Here is a 21,503-nt window from a genome sequence, read left to right as displayed (position 1 = left end):
CATTTAGAGCTTCTGCACCAGAGACAAATTCCTTGTGCATCTAATCACACTTGGCCAAATATTCTATCCCATCCCATCCCATCCCATCCCATTCTTTGAAAAGTTCTACTAGTTCCAGGATAAATTATCTAGCCATTTCATTCCAAAAATAATCCTCCTACTCATATTACTTAGCAACTGATTTTCAAAATCTACTGCTTCTATTATTAGAGACCCACCACAACTTTGAGCTACTATTTGCTTTGTCTTCCATGGATTTGTCATTAAGATGCATTTAGAAAATCAATGAAATGTTCCTATTTCTGTTCATTCCTTTATTATTACAACCCTAGAAAATCAAGACTATGATATTTGTATCATCATCATCATTATATAAAAAGAAGAGGATCAAAATGAATGAGGCTAATATCTTCAAATATGCTTATTTTATAAATTCTCCCACTACTATAAAGATTTTGTTGATATTTTAAAAATCTATTTAACATCTCAAATTATATTTATGCTTTGTAAACATGTGCATTTATATTTTATAGGAAAGGTGCAAAATATACTTGTATTTTTGGATCTTTCTTCAACATTCTATTTATTTTTTTCTTTGTGTGTGTTTTTTATTTCTGTTAGATGGACATGATTATAACTTTGGGTGGACTTGGAGGTCGCTTTGACCAAATCATGGCATCTGTGGAAACTCTCTTCCATGCAGTTAAGATAACCTCTTTTCCCATCATAGTTATTCAAGAGTGTTCCTTAATATATCTACTTCAACCTGTAAGTTAAATGAATTTTGTTTTAATCAATGCATGTTATATATATTTTATTATGACATTTACAGCTATGAAATATATGCAATCAAATACAGAAAAAATATTCTGAAATAAAAAATAAATGGCATCACCCAGCTAAGCTTATTTGAAATCACATTTGTTTCAGGGTAATAATTATATAATTAGCTAACTCTCTGTTTAAGCCTATTTTAACTGACATTAAGTTGCGCTAAAATTATGTAATCATAGCCACAATATAGCTTTTAGTTTTTAACCTTACCTTGTTTTTATGCAGATGGTTGATTTGTAATTTGGTAGAGTTAAAAGTCTCTTAAATGGGATTCTTTTATTGCATATTTATGCCAATTCAGATTTGACTGACATTGGGTCTTTTTTAGATTATCAAAAAGATCTGCAATCCATATGAAAATATATTTTGAGAATCAGTAAAAATAACCTTACTTTGGCTGAGGCTCAGAAAATGTATTTGTTGTTTCTAGCCAAATAATATTCTGCCATGGGAAGTTCCTCAGGTGTATTTAATTTCAGCTCTCCATCCATCCATTCATCCATCCAGCTCTTAAACTTAATCTGAATACTTTTCACAATAATGAATTGAAATTTAGAAGTAAACACTGTTTTCTCAACTTATAAGATTCTCAAGATTTAAAAAGAATGCTGTGTGCAAATTTAATTTGATATTGCAATAAAAAATTATATTTTAGGGCCAAAAAAACTAGAATATATTCACAAATGAAGGTAAATAATTGTTTGTTGTGATCATGCAAATAATTCTGCAAATAAGACAGAATAAATACTGTATTTACAAACTGTTTTTTTAATGTAGCATTGGACATGATTTATGATAATATACAGGCAAGGCCATGTAATTTCCTAAGGTGAGAAAGAGTGACTGGCTCAAAATCACTCATTTGGTTTCTTTGCCTAAGGCTGGACTAGAATCAGGTCTTCCTGCTGTTACCCCAGAGCTTTAATCCATTAGTCCAATCTAACTTGAGGTAAATTTAGAAATCTGAAACTGATGTAATTTTGTTGACAACAGATAGTCATCTAAATGCTTTTTTAAAAGAGAAGTGCATTTCCTACAGTAAATGCTGATGAATAAATCATTATGACTGGGGACCTTACCAAATTGTTACATCTTGGCCACTATGTTCCAAAAACTAAGTAAATATTCTGTGCTGTTCTTGTTTACTGTGAGGCTAGAATTTTATTAATAGAGTCACATGTTATGTTAAAATACCGAAATATTTGAAATCCAGACACAGGGTAGATAATATATGTAATGTGATAAAATCAACAACATTTGGGTTCTAGTAAGACAAATATAAATCATCGTTAACAGACATAATACAACATGGAGCTAAGCAACTTAGGCTGTTATTTAGTGCAAGTAGACTGTGAAAGAATTATGAAAAGAGCCAAGTAAGAGGCGTGTTTACTAATGTATTTATCTTTCCCCGTGATTTAACCATGGCATGAATTGTTGTCATATATATTAGAATAGCTCTATTACAGTAAATGTTGATATTCCATTACTTTTATATCAAATCATAGGTGGGCCTCTAAACCAGACATAGGATGCCTTATCTGGCTTTTCAGTTATATTTGATTCCATAGTTTATAGATAATATAAGCTATGGATTGCTTTCCACCTATTCTTTGTGATGTGAAAAATTCAAGATAGTTTTTTCTGCTTTAGTTTCCTGAATCAAAAAATTGGCCTAGATATTTTATTAGCTTATTGTGGCCTCCAAGCACATGCAATAGAGGAAAATAAAATCCTTAAGTCTTTAAACTGAGTGTAATTTCTAAATTTGAGCTATTTTTCCCTCTTGAGACACATTTTTGAGATATTAATTCATTCAGACATTTGATATTTTGAGACATGCACTTGTAGTATATTCTTTGCTATGTTTCAGGCCAGGAGTGAAAACTTCTATCATACATAAATTTCAAAATGGTTGCAAGATGAGCAGTCATGGAATATGATGAAATCTCGACTATTTAAATATATAATGTATTCTAAAGTCAAGTTATCCATTAAGCTTGTTATACTCTGATGAACTGTTTGTACAGAAAACCTGTTTTAATTCCCCCTCAGAAATCACTTTAAACTGTGCAGATGAAAGACATCTTAATGGAAAGCAGTAATTTCTTCATTCTATATTCTATTTTATGAGAAGGGAAATAGAAAAATACTTTATGTGCAAATAAAAGCTATTTATTTCTCTATTTTAAAAGAGCAGCTACATCTTTGAAGGAATTGCTAATATGCTCAGTCATTCAGACTATGAGCTTTTGAAATACATATACAAACACACACATTTTATTTTCTATTATTGTTGATCTTAGAAATATGGAACTTCAGATTTTTGGATCAAAAATAGGAAAATTCCCCATTGTCTTCTGATCTATTCGAGGGATCCTTTGTGGTCTCTGAGCTTAGTTGTTTTTTTTGCAAACATTTCATTACCCAAACTAGGTAACATCATCAGAATTAGTAAAGAAGTAGGTTTGCTCTCAATTTATATTCTAGTGACTTGCCCTAGGGGAGTGATCTTAGTCAGTGGCCCCCAACCTTTTTTGTACCACGGCCCGGTACAAAATGTACAAAATGATCCATGGACCGGTACCGGCATCAGCATGCATGACCAAGGCAAGGCGGGCCGAGCGACCGGCCAGCCAGCCGTCCCCTGCTTCTCCCCGCCACCTTCAACTCCTCCTTTTGTACCTTCTCTACGGTCGATGGGCTTTTTGGGCTCTTTCTTAATCTCCTCCTGAGTAACGCAAGACTCCACCACCATCGGGACGGCTCTTCGTTCGAAGTCCCCACCCTCTTCGACGAAACTAAGGTGCGAGGATTCCTTCAGCACCCAAACGCCGCTTTCCAACCGACGACCGACAAGCTCACCCGGAAGCACTTTCTCAAGCGCCGTCGAAACAAGATGGTGGCACCCGCCTTACTTTCATTCTTTGCGGCCCGGTACAAAATGATCCACGGACCGGGACCGGTCCGGGGCCCAGTGGTTGGGGACCACTGATCTTAGTGGTTTTTGGGTTGGGCTTATTGTTAGTTTGTTTGGCAGTTCCTTGATTGGGGTATTATTTCCTTCTTGATTGTTGGTCTGATGTTAATCTTGATATTAATCTATGCTCATCTGGATTTGTTCCTTTTTTTGGCTCATTGATTCTCTTTTGAATGGTACATAGATGTTATTTATGTCTATTAATAGCCTATTTATGAGTGTGCCAGATTTCCAGAAATTCTCTAGTGTTTTTCGACTTGGCTTGATCAAGGAAAGTCATGGTTTCCTAGTTGAAATTGTGGTAAAGTCTGTCCATATTTTGTGAAATTAAAGAGTTTTCATCATGACTTCTGACTGCTGAGTTTTTGTCATATCTTGACTTCTAGATGGTGTTCATGGATGTGTTCTGCCTGTTTGCCCTAGGTAGTGGCTACTGTAGTCTTTACACTGTTGTATCGTAGATGATTCTTGTTTTTTCTTCAGAGGCTACTAGGTTTTTTTGTTTACCTAGAATATTTTGGAGGACTTTGGTTGGTTTATGTGCTACAGTGAAAGGCAAGGCAATGGCAGTGAGCAGAGTGACTCGGCTGTAGGCTAAGTGGTGGTAGTCCAGGCAACAGCTGTAGGCTGAGTGGTGATAGGCCAAGCAGCAATGATGGGCCAAGCAATGACAGACCATGGAGCAGTCACGGCAGACCAAATATAAGTGAGTGTGTGGTTAGCAGCTGCAGACCAAGCAATCATCTCAGTAGGCCAGGCAGCAGCAGAAGGTCAAGTGACCATGTTGCTATCCCAGATGGTGGCAATGGTGGCCAAACAGCAATGGACCAGACAGTCCATTTGGGCTAAGCAGCAGTGGCAGTAGGCCAGGTGCCAGAAATGGTGAAGTGGTGATGTGATAAGCAATGATGACTGGCCAAGTGGTGACAAACTGTGCAGCAGCAAACAAACATCAACAGTGGGCCATCCAATGGCAGCAAGTGGGTTATGCCAGACCAGTAGTGGTGACTAGGTGTGGGATTCAGTTTTTTTAACAATTGGTTCTGTGGGCGTGGCTTAGTTGGTGGGTGTAGCTTGGTGGTCATGTGACTGGGTGGGCGTGGCCAACTCGACATCACTCATGTCAAGGAGCGCTTCTCCTCGCCTGGCTTCTCATGACAATGGGGATGCTGCAACAGTCATAAGTGTGAAAAATGGTCATAAGTCACTTTTTTCAGTACCATTGTAAGTTTGAATGGTCATTAAGTGAACCGTTGTAAGTCAAGGATTACCTGTACAAAAATACAAAAAGCTTCTTTGCTTGCAAAAAGCTGCCTTAAATACCAATCATTAGATTAAAAATACCTGCAAGCTAGAATTACAAATCAGGCAGGGTGCCAGAGCACCTTGAGGAATGAAAATAGTTAAAATGCAATGATAACTATCAAGCAACCATCTCTTGCTCATAAAGTGAAACCCTTTAGCAGAGAGTTCATTTAAGCTCTGCAGAAAAAGCACACGCAGGAAAAGCAATGCAAAGAAAAGCATTTGCACCACTTAAAGATACCAGCTGGTCTCACTCACCTCACAAGATACCCTAAGGAAATCATCCAGATTTAAGAATGCCTCCCAGAAAGGAAGTTTTAAAAAAAACAGTGCCAAGCTTGCATCCTGCCTCTTGGAAGTATACCCCAAAAGGACAGTTCCAGGTACCACTAAAGCAGTGAAGGAAGACCCCCCTCCCCAGATAGAAAAACAAACCATAAGGCAGGAAAAAATTCAAACACAATACAATAATTAAATCACAACAGTAGCTGTTGCTTGTTGAAGCTGAATAGAGAAAATTATCCCATCAGTAAACACAGGATTAAACGTCACCAAGCACAGAATTAAAAAAAACAGTTTTAGACCAGAACTCAGAAAGGGTATGTAAACTCACGTTTGAATGTCAATCTTTCTAGCTAGCCAAGAAGCCTTGCTGAATGTCAGTCATCTTTGTTCCCTGTCACTAAAAGCTTTGCTTCATTATTCAATTATTTCTTCAAAGTGCTGATTGTCCAGGGAAGTATTTCCTCCCAACAGCAGTGTAAAAATCTTAAAACAATCCTTCCCCTTTAAGAAAGTCAAGCCCCAGAAGTTCCAGAGACAGGAAGTCTAGGCGTACTGGCAAGAATGTAATAAGGGTGGGAAAAAAGGAGATTGCTTCTAACTACAGGTTCTCTGAACTGCTTAGAAAGTTAACAAGGGGTTCTATAGAACCAGACAGAACTGGTAGAATCCCACCCCTGGTAGTAACAGATCAGGTGGCAGTGATGCCTGAGGTGGCACTAGCAGGCCAGCAGTGGCAGCAACAGAAACAGGGGCAATGGACTGAATAGCCATGCTGAGTTGAGCTTTGGCAGGCCATATGCCAGTGGCATGCCCTGCAGCCTATCTGAAAAACCATGCCTTGGCCCCTCTCAGGAGCCATAACTATGGCAAAGCAGGTGATGGGTGTGACTAGGAGAGCTTTTGCACAGCTCTACTTTATGTACCAGTTGCAATCTTTCTGAGATCATGAGTCCTTGTGCTCAGTTACTCAACCCTGGTCATCACTTTTCTGAACTATTGTAATGTAGTCTAAATGGGCTACCCTTGAAATTCTTTCATAAGCTTCAGCTGGTACAAAGTATGGCAACAAGAGCAGCCTTTGGGCTTCTGGGAAACCTATGTTACATTTCTGCTTCACAAACTTTACTGGCTACCAATTTGCTTCCAAGCGCATTTCAAAATGTTGGTTTGATCTTTAAAGCTTTAATTGCATGGGTCCAGACTACCTGATGAACTGCCCTATTCCTCTAGAACAGGCCTATTCTACTTCAGATCCTATTGATCAAAGAATTCCAACTATTAGGATCTAGAATAAGAGCCTTCTCGGCTGCAGTGCCAATTTTTGGACCATCTAACACTCTAGAACCATGGTGGCAAACCTATAGAATGCAAACCTATGGTCAGCTGTTCTTCAGGACTTTGCATATGCATGGGGGTGGGGTGTGTGCACATGTGTGGGGATGCATTTTGAGTATGTGCATACTCGCTTTGGGCACTCAGTGCCAAAAAGGTTAGCTCTCACTGCTCTATAGCAGGGGTGGGCAATCCACGGCCCGCTGGCCACATCCGCCCGTTGGTCTGTCCAATCCGGCCCGCCCTGAAAAAAATCGCTGGCCGTGGGCGTATTGCCCTGCACCATGTGGCCCCCAAAGCTGCAAAACAGTGCAGAGCGCTCTCGGGTAGGAAAGAAAAGAAGAACTTTGCAAAGGCCTCGGCTGGGAGTTCAAATCACCTTCGAGTGCGACCTCTCCAAAGGTGAGTCCCGCCGATCCCCCTTTTTTCCGGGCTTCCAGGCTTAAACTTTGCAAAGGCAAAGTTTGCAGGCCGGAGCCGCCTTCTGGCCGAGGAGTGGGAGGGTTCGCCTGGCGGGCGGGCGGGCTGCTTGGAGTGGGCTGCTTGAGCCACCTAAAGCTAGGCCGCTGCTGGTGGAGCCTTGCCCTGCCTTGGTGCCCCGCTTTTCCGGCTCGGTGGTCCTGCTCGGGCGGCACTTTAAAAGCCTGCTCCCAGCACACCGAGCAACTTCCCAGCAACTTGCGGCTTCCTTTTTCTCGCGGGCGCCGCGCCTGGCCCCGAGCCGCGCGGCGGAGGAAACCCGGAGCACCGCGTCGCCTCTCCTCCAAGCAGCCCGCCCGCCCGCTGGAACTCCTTCCCGCTCCTCGGCGGAAGACGCTCCCGACTGCAATCTTTGCCTGTGCAAAGTTTAAGCCTGAAGCCCCGGAAACCCGAGCAACTTCCCAGCAACTTTTGGCTTCCTTTTAACTCGCGGGTGCTCGCGCCTGGCCCTGAGCCGCACGGGCGGAGGGGAAGCCCAGCCAGTGGGCGGGCTGCTTGGAGGAGGCGACCCGGTGGTGCTCCGCAGCAGCAACGGGCAGTTCCGCCCGGCCCGCTCAGGTGTCCAGCTGGCGCTGTCAGGAGTTGCTACCGGGCGCAGCTCAGCTGCTCCAGTCCCGCTGCCTTGGGAAGGAAAGGCAAAACTAGGAGCCGCTGAGCCTGAGCCTCCGGTGCCGCTGCTGCGTTGCAAAGCACCGCCGCGGCTCTTCCTTTTTGCCTTTCCCTTCCCAAGGCAATGCGGGACTGGAGCTGTGCGGAGCATGCCGGCGGTAGCAACTCCTGACTCAGGGGGCCTCGAGGGGAGGGAAGGAGGAGAAGAGAGGGGAGAAAGGGTGGAGGGGACGATTCCCAAAAAATCTTGTGCTGACCCGGCCCGTCTGTCAAATTTTAAAAGTCCATGCGGCCCCCGAGCCAAAAAGTTTGCCCACCCCTGCTCTATAGTAACCTCTGTTCCCACTCTTCTATCCTTCTGCAAGAACCTGAAGACCTGGTTTTACCAGTTGGTCTGGAGACCAAATGTAAATAATTAACACAGTTATATTGTATAGAGAAATCATCACAGTTATGGGGTTTTAGCAAACAAATGATTTAGAAATAGGTCCAGGAAAATGACAGTATAGGCATCCAACTGCTGATAGACACATCAGTTGTCCATTTATCCACAATTTGCAAGTTGGATCTTTTTTCTTTCCCAGAAAATGGTTAGATATAGTATCTCTAAAACTGTGATTTGGCCTCCAAAAGCGAATGTAAGCTGTTGTATTGGATAATTGTATATAACGCTGTTCCAATCAAGCTGTGCCTGATTTTATGCCAATAATTTCACAGCCATTATCTGCTGTGTTTATTCAAGAGTTTGTTTAACTTCAGCATGAGCAGCTGACAGATCGTAAACTATATATTGTTGCAATCAGTATGTAGCTTGAAATCTATAAATCAAAAGCAGTTTTATTCACATTCCTTTGAATTGTAGTTTGGAGCATGAAGTTGTGATATATATTTGAAAGTACCATCAGATGAAATTGCACTTAAATTTGTGATAGATGCACAAGATTTTATGTTAGAGAACACTAACTGGATATGATTTAGATGCTACTGCATTTAGATGCTACTAAGTATTATCCAAAGTATTTAACTTCTTATAAATCTCTCAACAACTTTGTTTTTGCTTTATTGGCCTTTCCTCCATCTTTGTTTATTCATTTATTTTTCCATTTCTGTGTACCATTCTAGTCTTCTAAAATTCTGAGTGGTGAAACAAGAAAATCAACAAAAAAAAACCTCAAGGTCATTCCTAAATATACTAAGGGACAGAGTAATTGAAATAAAATAGTTTTCATTAACTTTGAAACAATAGAAGCCAGTCATAGAGGTATACTTATTGCCTGGCAATAAGTAATCCAAAGAATGGGGATACCCAGGAGTGAAATTCAACCACCTCTGCCCGCCTTGGAAGAGGTAGTAGGAATGATTTGAATCAGTAAAAAATCACCCCGGTTGCTATTACTTTTATACCAAGCCACACCCACAGAGCTGGTAGGGAAAAATTTTGAGGGAAAATTTTGAATGGCAGCCCTGGGGATACCTCTGAGAAGGCCTGGTGCCTTTCTCATAACCTCTGATGTTTGAGCAGATGTGTGACTCTCAAAAGAATGATTCTAAATGTTCAGATGGTAAAATCATGCATGGGCAAGCTGATTCCTGTTACATCACAGTATGTAGGGCTCACTATGTAGGGCTTTATAAGTAATATAAATATACTTTGAACTTTTTTAAAGAATGAAAAGAATTAAACAAGAAATCTTCCCTTAATCTGTGTATCAATAGTAATACTTAATTACGCTTTCTTTGGTGCCTGTTCAAATGATTGCTTAGAGAGCCCATTTGGTTTCAGAGTCAAGGCAGCAATCTAAAACAGCGGTGGGATTCAAATTTTTTACTACTGGTTCTATGGGCATGGCTTGGTGGGCGTGGCAGGGGAAGGATACTGTAAAATCTCCAATCAGAGATGGTATTAGCTGGTTCTCCGAACTGCTCAAAATTTCCGCTACCGGTTCTCCAGAATTGGTTAGAACCTGCTGAAAACCACCTGTGATCTAAAAACTAGGAAATAGAGTTTTACTACAGTTTTAAGCATGAAGCTAGCTTGGTGACTCTCTCTGCTATAGCAAGCAGGCAATGACAAACCACTTCTGAAATCTTGACTATGTATGTATATATGTATATGATATTGATAAATTTCTTCTGTATTTGCTTATTTACCTTCACACTAACCATTCTGATAATGAATATAGTGTGCATAGTAAAACCCTTTAAAGACCTACATTAGGTATAGAAAGCAAATCACATTTTTTGAGAAGATTTAATAAATCACATAGATTTATTAGTTAGGAGGATAGTGTAATTCATTATAAAAATAATGAGTTGCCTCTTATTGGGTGACTTTACTTTACTTTACTTTATATTTCTCACTCGGAAAGATTCAGGCTGGGAACTTGAGCCTGAATCACAAATGCCACATTTTCTACACAGAGAGCAGGCACTCCTTTGCCATCAAATCTGCCACAGATTATAAATAATCTAATTGTACTCTAAGACCAAGCAAATTATTAAACTGAAATATTTGGACTAGATTGAAAGAAGCAGGTGGCTTGAATATTTTGTTTTTAAATCAGAAGCCAAAATTTCAACGAAAAAAGAAAAGTAGGAGAAAATCAACATGTAGAGACAATCTTGTAGAATATTAAAAACATGGAGACCCTAGATAAGAAAATGCCTTTTTTCATTATTAACACTATGCCCCAAAAGGCAGTTTGCTAGTTTGACTATGGAATACAGAATAGAATACAAAATCACAGACTTGGAAGGGATCTTGAAGGTCTTCTGGTCCAAACTCCTGCTTGACTTCTGGAGGCAAGCCATTCCACTAATTAATTGTTTTTACTTATAGGAAACTTCTCCTTAATTTTTGGTTGGATCTCTCTTTGATAAGCTTTCACCTGTTATTTCTTGTCTTGCTCTCGGGTGCTTTGGAAAATATGTCAATACCTCTCTTCTCTGAGACAGTCCCTCAAATAAAGACAGCTATCATGTCAGCCTGATCCTTCTCTTTGTTAGAGTAGACATACCCAGTTCCCACAATTGTTCATCATATACTTTAGCCTCCTTATAATCTTCGTTGCTCTTCTCTTCACTCTTTCTAGAGTCTCACCTTTTGTGTGTGCGTGGGGTGTGTGTGTAATCATGGTGACTAGAACCAGATACAGTATTTCAAGTGTGGTTTTACCAGTGCAGTATAAATAGGCACTAATAGACCCAGACCCAGATTAACAAAGTTGAAAGGGACTTTGTAGGTCTTCTAGTCCAACCCCCCACCCACCCAAGCAGGAGACCCTACACCATTTCTGACAAATGGCAGTCCAGTCTCTTCTTGAAAATCTCAAGTGATGATGGTCCCACAACTTCTGAAGGCAAGCTGCTCCATTGGCTGATTGTCCTCACTATCAGAAAATTTCTGCTTATTTCTAGGTTGAATCTCTCCTTTCTATCCATTATTTCTTGTATGGCTTTCGAATGCTTTGGAAAACAGCTTGACCCCCTCCTCTCTGTGGCAGCCCCTCAAATATTGGAACACTATTATGTCTCCTATGGTCCTTCTCTTCACTAGACTAACCATGCTGAGTACTTGCAACCATTAATGTTAGTTTTAGCCTTTAGTCCCTTAATCATCTTGGTTGCTCTTCTCTGTACTTTTTCTAGAGTCTTAACATATTTTTATAGTATGGTGACCAAAACTGGAAGCAGTATTCTAAGTGCATGCAGTATTCTAAGGCTTTATAGAGTGGAATTAGTACCTCATTTGATCTTGATTGTATCCTTCCGTTAATGTAATTTAGGATTGTATTGGCTTTTTGGCTACTATAGCACACTGTTAATTCATATTTAATTGGTTGTCCACTATGATTCCAAGATCCCTCTCACAGTTCCTGCTTTTAAGCCTGGTTTCATCCAGTCTATATGTGTACTTTTGGTTTTTCTTGCCTACGTCTTTCTCTATATTGAATTTCATTGTTTTAGATAGGGCTCAGTGTTCAAGTCTGTCACATGATTTTGATACTAGCCATCTGTTGATACAGGCTAAGACTGCATTGGCTTTTTTTTTGGCACTGCAGCACACTGCTGGCTCATACTTGAGTGGCTGTCCACTAGGACATCTAGATCCCTCTCACAGTTACTGCTGTTGAGTCATGTATCACCTATGCATTTGGTTTTTCTTGCCGAAGTGTAAGACATTTAACACATTCTTTGACTCAGTATTTGTAAACAGCAATGGATCATGCCCAGTATTTCCTAGTCAAACCACAGACAACTACAATGATCTAATACATATCGATTTTACAGAAGACAATGTTGAAAAAGCACTAAGCAATCTAAAACCATCTCTATCTATTGGACCGGATGGAATATGTGCCTACTTCTTAAAAAAGCTATCCACTGCCATAGCCAAACCTCTAAGCATAATCTTTGAAAAATCTTTCAGGACCAGCTCCTTGCCAAAACTATGGTCACAAGCCACCGTCATCCCCATCTTCCAAAAGGGAGACCCCAGCCTAGTTGAAAATTACAGACCAATCTCTTTATGCTGCATCCTGGAAAGTCATGGAATCAATTATTAACCAATCCATCATCCTTCACTTAGAAACAAACAATCTACTCTCTAATAAACAATTTGGTTTCAGGAAAAAACTATCATGTAATCTGCAACTCTTACACTGCAAAAACATATGTACTACACAACTCGATCAGGGCAAAGCAATAGATACAATCTACATAGACTTCTGTAAAGCCTTTGATTCAGTGGTACACAACAAACTACTCCTAAAACTAAAATCTTACGGTATCTCTGGACACCTGCATAACTGGATAGAAGCATTCCTGTCAAACAGACAACAAATTGTCAAAATTGGGAGCGTCCTATCAAATTCTGTACCTGTCAACAGTGGTGTCCCCCAAAGCAGTGTTCTAGGACCAGCTCTACATAAATTACCTCTGTGATCATATTAAGAGCAACTGCGTTCTCTTCACTATTCAGTACCACAGACAATACTGGTACCCTTCAAAAAGACCTTGACTATGTATCAGAATGGTCAAACAAATGGCAACTTCAAATCTCAACAAATAAATGCTCTGTCCTACATATTGGCAAAAAAAATCAGAAAATAAAATACAGGCTGAATAGTCAAGACCTTTTTGATGATCCAAACTCTGTCAAGGATCTTGGAGTATCATCTCTAATGATCTAAGTGCTAGAACCCACTGTAACTACATAGCCAAAAAGGCATTAAGAATTGTTAAGCTAATCTTACGTAGCTTTTTCTCTGGTAATATTACACTAATAACTAGAGCATACAAAACATTTGCTAAACCAATACTCAAATACAGCTCATCAGTCTGAAACCCACATTACGTATCTGATATTAACACAGTTGAGAAAGTCCAGAAATATTTCACAAGAAGAGTTCTGCACTCCTCTACTCATTGCAGAATACCTTATGCCACCAGACTCGAAATTCTAGACCTAGAAAACCTAGAACTACTCCGCCTTCAATCCGATCTAAGTATAGTATATAAAATCATACATTGCAATGTCCTACCTGTCAATGAATACTTCAGCTTCAAGCATAACAACACAAGAGCAAACAATAGATACAAATTCAAGGTTAATCGCACCAAACTTGATTGCAGGAAATACGACTTCAGCAATAGAGTGGTCAATGTCTGGAATACTCTACCTGACTCTGTGGTTTCTTCCCCAAACCCCAAAAACTTTAACCTTAGACTATCTACTATTGACCTCACCCTTTCCCTAAGAGGTCTGTAGGGGGCATGCATAAGCACAGCAACACGCCTACCGTCCCTGTCCTATTGTTTCTTTTATTTTTTATTTTTCTTATATGTATCCATGTATTCATAACTATGTTTTTACTTATACCTATTATCTTGTAAGCAATTAACAAAAATAAATAAATAAAATAAATAAATAAACATTACTTTTCTCACCACTCAACTGCATTTTGTTGAATAAGGCCCAGTGTTCAAGTCTGTCAAGATTCTTTTAATAGTGTTGGCTATTTCCCCCAACTTGGTGTTATCTGTAAATTTGATATGTTCCCCTTTTATCCCCTCATCTAAATCATTTACAAAGATGTTGATGAATACAGAGCCTAAAACAGAAATTAACAGAATAACAGATTAGGAAGGGACGTTGGAGGACTTCTAGTCTAAGCCTCTGCTCAGGCAGGAAACCATATATCATTTCAGACAAATAGTTGTCCAATGTCTTCTTAAAAACTTCCAGTGTTGGAGAATCCACAACTCATGGATATAAGTTATATCATTGATTAATTGTTCCAAATGTCAGGAAATTTGTCCTTAGTTCTAGCTTTCATCTCTCCTTAATTAGTTTCCATCCATTACTTTTTGTCCTGCTTTCAGGTGCTTTAGAGAATAGGTTGATTCTGTCTTCTTTATGACAACCTGTTAGGTATTGGAACACTGCTGAGCAACACTTGGGATAGCCCACTGCATGCTTCCCTTCATATAGATGTAGTTCCATTAAGAATTACATGTTGAGCATAGTTGAACAGCCCATTACAAATCCATATGGTGATGATGCTGTCTATCCCAGGGGTCCCCAACCGCCGGTCCGCAGACCGGTACCGGTCCGCGGAACAAGTCTTACGGGCCGCTGGTTGCTAGGCGCCGCCATCTTTTTGATAAAAAGTGCTTCCGGTGAGCTTTTCCGGTAGAAAGCTCACCGGAAGCACTTTTTCATCAAAAAGATGGCGGCGCCAAGCTTCGGTGAGCTTTTCCGGTAGAAAGCCATTTCTACCCGAAAAAGCTCATCGAGCGCTAGCGCCGCCATCTTTTTGATGAAAAAGTGCTTCCGGTGAGGTCACCGGAAGCACTTTTTCGTCAAAAAGATGGCGGCGCCCAGTTGATGCCGGCACCTGGTCGCGGCGCCCAGCTGATGCGGGTACCAGGCCGCGGCATAAAAAAGGTTGGGGATCACTAGTCTATCCCACATTTTTCTATCTTACCAAGAAATAGGCTATGTTTTTCTTTGTGAAATGCCTTACTGAAGTCTAAGCAGATATGTTCACAACATTTCCCTGATTCACTAATGTAATAACTTGTCAAAGAATGCAATAAGACTTGTCTGTCATGATGTTTTTGACAAACCCATCTTAACATTTAATAATAACTTTACTTGCTTCTAGGAGTTTGCTGATCCATTACTTCATTATCTTTTCTAGTACCTTCCCAGGCTGATTGGTCTGTAGTTTTCTGGATCTATTATTTTTCCCTTTTTGAAGTTTGGAACTACTCTTTACCAGTCCTCTAGTAGTTCTTCACAGTCAAAAGTTCATCTATTTAGTTTATTTGGATAGGTGGTCTATAGTATTTCCCTATGGCAATGTCATTCCTTTTTCCTTTTATATTAACCCAAATGCATTTAAGGTTTTTATTTCTGTAAAGATGTAGTCATGCAACTCCACTTCCAGTTTTGTTGATCTGTTTCTTTTGAACAATTTAAATCCTTCTAGAAAAATGTTTCAGACATAGGTTTCATCCCACCAAGTTTCAGTAATGGCAACAATGTTGTACTTGTATGTTGTATTTGAACAATGTCATGTACTAGGTCTTCAGGTTCACCCTGTTTGTTCCTCATACTTTTGAGCATTAGCATTTAGACATCTGGGTCCTTTTTGACTGACTTTCTTTGCTTGCTACATCTCCTGTTTTATATTTGAGTTCTCCTTCTTTCTCACCATTTGGTGATTGTCTTGAGGTTTAGAGTGATTAGGCTCCTAAAAATTTCTCTCTCTCCCCCTTTAGTTTTAGTTTAAAGCAGGGGTGTCAAACTGGCAGCCCATGGGCTGGATGCATCACATGCAGGCCACACCCATACCAGCTCCACAAAGGGGGAAAATGTCATGATTCATCACAGCAATGTGACATTGCAAGTTCGACACCCATGGTTTAAAGTCTTCAGGTAAGCTAAACCAGTTGGTTTACAGTTAGTTCTTGTGAAATATACCCCCCCCCGCCAGAAGCCCTTATACGTAAGAAACTTTGGAAGGAAAACATTGACTTAAAGAATGGTGCCATCAACAAAAATTTGGATTCCTAGACATTGGTCTATAAAACCTCTATAAAGACCAATGTCTGGGAATCCATAGTTTTGTTGATGGCACCATTCTTTAAGTCAATGTTTTCCTTCAAAAAATTCTCCAGTTACTCATTGAATGAAGAAAAGCTTTCTTTGGGAGTGAAGATGAAAATTCCTACCTATGCTCTCAACTCTTTGTCTTCTTGCCTAACAGCTCATCGTCCTTTGATATTATGTTCAAATTGTTGTTGTATCATTGATCCCCCTATGAAAGAGGAAAAAAGGATAATAATCTGTGGGATTAATTATTTTAATAAGCCTCTTAGTCAAGTCCTTGATTTTTGCTCCTGAGGACTGCATGCTCCCTAAATAGAGTGTCCTGTCCATAAATTGCTGATTCCACTCTTCTGAGTAGTGAGTTTTGTATCATCAACACACACTTTTTTTCCTTTGAGGAAGTCTCATCAACTTTTCTTCCTTTCATTGATACAGTTGATGATGTTCTTTCTCCAGATGTCTGCACACTTACTTCCAAGGGAAGGATATTAAATTGATTGCCTAGCTCCATCGAGGCTGGAATGAACTGGACTGTGGTGGACAACATGGATAATGTTCATGTTGACATTAATCTATCTATAAAGTATCATTTTCTCTGATTGTTAATTGTTGCTTACTGTGTTTAGTTTAACTACAGTCTACATCCTTTAGTTGGGCCTTTTCATTTTGTTGTTTGATTCTCAGAGGGGCTAGATTTGTCTCTAGACCTTTGCTTTTTTTGTAGACCCTTTATTTTTTCCTCAAGAGATTCAATTAGTTTACATTTGGTACAGATATAATTTGGATATTTACCACATGCAACTGTGGGACCTCTGATCACTGAATGATTCACCTTGTACCTGCTTATAGACAACGACTTAAAACCACGAAACCAACAATAAAATCAGTGAGGACTTGGACTGAGAAAGCAAAGCTAAAACTACAGGCTTGCCTTGATTGCACTGATTCTAATGTTTTCAAAGATACCTCTGCAGACTTACAGTATCACAAATACTGTAATACCATATGTCAGCTTCTGTGAAGACCTATGTGTACCGACCAGGAACTTGAGAATATACAGTAACAATAAACCTGGGTTCACAGCTAAACTTAAGCAGTTAAATCGCTCCAAAGAAGAAGCCTACAGAAAGGATGATAGAATGCTGTACAATCAGGCTAGAAATGTATTAAAAAGGAGATTAGAGCAGCAAAAAGAAGCTATTCTGAAAAGTTAAGGAATCAATTCTCAGCAAACATATGGAAAACTCTCAAAAATATCGCTGGCTACTGCAAACCTCCTTCCCAGGCTAAAGGAAATCAACAACTGGCCGATGACCTGAATGTATTCTACTGCAGGTTAGAAAGGAAACTACAGCCTAACCCTAACCTCTCCACAACCCCCATCTCAGACACACCAACAGCCAAGTCTCCTACAACTGAACCCAACCCATTGTGTTTGCAACTCCTGGTGATCACAGAAAAAGAAGTGCAAGATCTATTTCACAGACAAAAGCCAGAAAAAGCACCAGGCCCAGACAAGATAACTCCCTCTTGCTTAAAAGTCTGTGCTGACAAATTGGCCCCCATCTTCACCTGAATCTTCAATAAATCACTAGAGATGTGCTATGTTCCTTCTTGCTTCAAGCACTCTACTATCATCCCAGTGCCAAAGAAGCCCTCCACCAAGGAACTGAATGATTTCAGACCAGTTGCTCTAACATCTGTAGTTATGAAAACTTTTGAAAGGCTAGTGCTGTCCCTTCTGAAAATTGAGAGTTAGTGTGAATACACAGTACCATATGCAGACAGCTGTTTACTGTTTAATTGTGGGTTACTGTCCTGGTAAAGATGGCACAAGACCTGTCAACAAGTCTATCACTGATAATCCAGTTGGATGGAACAAACTATGCTTCCTGGTCTATGAAGTGCAGTCTACTTCTGCGTAGGGAAAGATTATGGGCTGCAATTCAGGATCCACCAGATGTAAATGCTTGGGATCCAAATGATGAGGATGATGCCAAAAAGTTAGCTAACTTTAAACAGAACAACGAACGAGCTCTTTGTATAATTGGACTAACACTGAGTGATCAGCAGCTAGTCTATATTCATGGAAAAGAGTCTGCTGCTAGGTGTTGGGAGAATTTGAAGAGGATTTATGTTCATGACAGTGTAGGTGCACATACATCTTACATGTAAACTGTTTAGAGCACATCTTCTGAAAGGTGGAGATATGTTAGCTCATTTGAACTTCATGAAAAGAACTTTTCAGGAGCTATATGAAAAGGAACTGATTTTTTTTCAAAGCTGCATCAGGTTTACATCATCTTTTCCTCATTGGATGAAAGTTATGATGATTGTGTATCTTCACTGGAAGTCCTGACCAGAAATGAACTGACATTGACTGACATAACCGGCCGATTGTTAGAAGAGGCAAGAAGAAGGCTGGAAAGACCAACAGAGAGAAACAACCACAAGAAGAGGATTTGTTTTCAACTGCCTATACTGTTAGGACATGTTTTTCTTGTGGGGCTAGGGGACATATAGCTAGATTCTGTAAGAAGGGAAAACGACAGAATACTGGTAATCACCAGAAGATTAAGAAGAATGTTAATTTAGCTATGTCTAGCAATTCAACTGTAAACCATGATTTGTGGGTAGTTGATAGTGGAGCATCACAGTGCATTACTAGAAATAGAGAGAGGTTTGTAAAGATGTCCACGAGTAAGCAACATGTATCATTGACAAACAGATGGAAGATGAAAGCATCTGGTGAAGGTATTGCATATTGTTCATGTGTAAATGAGCATTTATCTATGTTATATGTACCTAAAGTGAAATTTAATTTGTTATCAGTAAGGGCTTTAGTTAATATTGGTTATGTAGTAACCTTTAAGGGAGGTAACTGTATAATAGAGAAAGAGGGTAAATGTGTTACTGCTACTTTAGAGAATGATTTATATTTATATGATGAACAGTTGCAGATGGCTAACTCAGTTTATAACAATGTTAAGCCATATGACAAATGTATATATTTACTGCATAGACGTCTGGGGCACATTAATTTCAAGATGCTGAAACAAACTGTCGAATTGTCAGAGGGAGTAAAAGTAAAACCCTGTATCAAGTACTTAAACTGTAATGCCTGTAATCAGGAGAAAAGCAAGGTTACTCCAGCAAACAGACTGAATGGGTTGAAGACCAAAGAACCTTTAGAGGTTGTGTTTGCTGACATAATTGGCCCTAAGAAACCCAGTTTGGGAGGTGCCTGCTATGTTTTGAGTATAATGGACCATTATTCACGATATGGTTTCTGCTATTTAATGAAAAACAAAACAGAAACATTCCAACATTTCTTTAATTGGCTAAGATTTGCTGAGAGAAAAATGAGACATAGGGTAATTACTTTAGTTACAGATAATAATAGATTAATAATAGATTCCAAACAATGTTAAAATTGGCTGGTATCGAGCATAAACATTCTGCACCTTACAGGCCACAACATAACTTGTTTATAGAATGAAGAGGGCAAACGTTACAAGCCATGGCTCGCACTATGTTACCTGATTCAGGTTTGCCTGAAACGCTGTGGGGTGAAGCCATAATGTGTAGAACCATGTGTTAAACAATGTGGTTAACACAACAACTGGTGAATTGCCATTCACTCGTTGGCATGGCAGAAAACCAAATTTAAGTTATCTACACACATTTGGAACTCCAGCATGGGTGCATATTCCCTCATAAGTAAGACTGAAAGGGCAACATAGAGCTAGGAAATTATTTTTTGTAGGTTACGAGGCCAACCATAGATCGTTTAGATTCTGGGATCCAGGCACAGCTAATGTTTACTGTAGCGCTAGTGCTAAATTTCTTGAGCACGTTGGGTGGCATAAACTAGAACAGGAATCAAAAATGATGTTGTTATCGACACCCAAATAGTCCCTAATGATGAGACAGTTAACCATCAATAGCCAATAAAAAGGAAGAACAGGCATAGGAGAGGTAGAAGAACAGGAGCAGGTGGAACAGGAGAGTCCACCAGTAAGCCCTGAGTTGCCTAGACGTTCAACCCGTGTAACACAACCACCAGATAGATATCAGGCAAGTATAGTATGCCAAGTAAATACTGTTCCTACTAACTATAATGAACTGAAACTGTATCCTGCTAAGGATCAGGCTGCTTGGCAGGGAGCAATGGATAAGGAACTGAAATCTTTACAAAGTTTGGAGGTATATGAAAATGTCAGGTTACCACCAGGTAAGAATGCCATAGAGTGTAAGTGGATTTATAAATTTAAGACAGGTATAGATGGGACTATTACCCATAAAGCTAGGTTAGTAGCACAAGGGTTTGATCAGTAAGCCAATGACTATGATGAGGTGTTTGCACCTAGTCTGAAGGCTGCCACATTACGAGCAGCATTAGTGTGAGCAGCTAGGAACTAATACATAATATAGCATTTAGATGTGGAGACGGCATATCTTCATGCACCGTTGCAACATATTATATATTTAAAAAAGCCTTTAGGTATAAAAACTGATAATAAAACTGATTGCTGGAGATTAAAAAAGAGTCTTTATGTCTTGAAGCAATCAGGCTACGAATGGAACCAGTGTATGGTTAAGGAATGAACAAAGATAGGTTTTGTAGCTGGCATGGCTGATCCATGTTTATTCAAAAAGGAAAGTGATGGTGTAATTTCATTGTTGCTATTGTTCACTGAAGACATAGCATTAATCACTAAGACTGAGCAAGAAGCTAATGAGATTATTTCACTGTTAGGGAAAAAAATTAAAATAAAACATTTAGGTGAGATTAAACAGTATCTTGGTTTAAAAATAGATAAAACTAGGGGAGGCTACAAAATCTCACAAGCAGATTCACTAACAGGGAATACCTCATATCTGGGAATGATTCCAATAGAAACCAGGTCACCTCAATGTCTTCAGCACTAAGAGAGAAATGTGTGGATTTCTAAACATCTTTCATACCCTATTTAGTTTTGCTTGATGTGGAAAGTTCTGGGGGAAAAAACAAGCTTGTACAGCTACAAGTGAAAGGAAAGTGCAGAATATAATGTGCTGATGGCTTGTGTTCTATACTATGCACCGAGATAAGTTTCGTTCATTTCAATCTCAGCCGTTCCAAGTAATTTTTTAGTCTTAATAATTCTTCTTTAATAATTTTCAGAACCACTATGAGTTGTGAGTATCAATATGAAAATAAGAATGCTTCTTCATAACCAAGAATAATTCAAGTTACATTTTTAAGGAGTATGGTTTTATAATCTGTTATTCAGAATTGTTTCTCAAGGCAGCAGAAAAAAATAGATTAAAATGCATTTACTGTTCCAAAATTTTTAATTAATTAAAATTAAAATTAAAATATTCATAAAATAATAGCAGAAGTAGCAAGAACATAATCAAGCATGTGACTATACCTAAAAAGCAGTGGAATTAAAAAACAGATAACCTATTTTTTGAGGAGTTTATTCTTCATAAAATTGGCTATTCTTCCCTATCTGAAATATAAGGTTATCTATGACTAAATAACATGTCTGAGCATGTTAAAATGTATTAAAT

The 21,503-nt window shown here is 39.3% G+C and overlaps 1 protein-coding gene across 8 annotated transcripts in view; it reads left to right on the top strand.

Moving 5' to 3' along the window:
- Positions 1-21,503, top strand: part of TPK1 (thiamin pyrophosphokinase 1) — a 397,642-nt gene that overhangs the window by 279,571 nt on the left and 96,568 nt on the right. For 6 of the 8 annotated variants that reach the window (XM_087945977.1, XM_087945980.1, XM_087945979.1 and 3 more), the window contains one exon: positions 622-768. The exons of the other annotated variants lie outside the window; for them this stretch is intronic. In XM_087945977.1, the coding sequence (XP_087802103.1) occupies positions 622-768 (147 nt within the window). The remainder of the gene's footprint in view (positions 1-621; positions 769-21,503) is intronic. 8 annotated transcript variants of the gene reach the window in all.

The sequence above is a fragment of the Notechis scutatus genome, chromosome Z, assembly GCF_049901735.1.
Source record: "Notechis scutatus isolate UNSWTSFEM ecotype Mainland chromosome Z, rNotScu1.2, whole genome shotgun sequence".
In the NCBI taxonomy this organism is placed as follows: domain Eukaryota; kingdom Metazoa; phylum Chordata; class Lepidosauria; order Squamata; family Elapidae; genus Notechis; species Notechis scutatus.
Note: the sequence above shows the minus strand (reverse complement) of the source record. Positions and strands in the feature narration are given on the sequence as shown.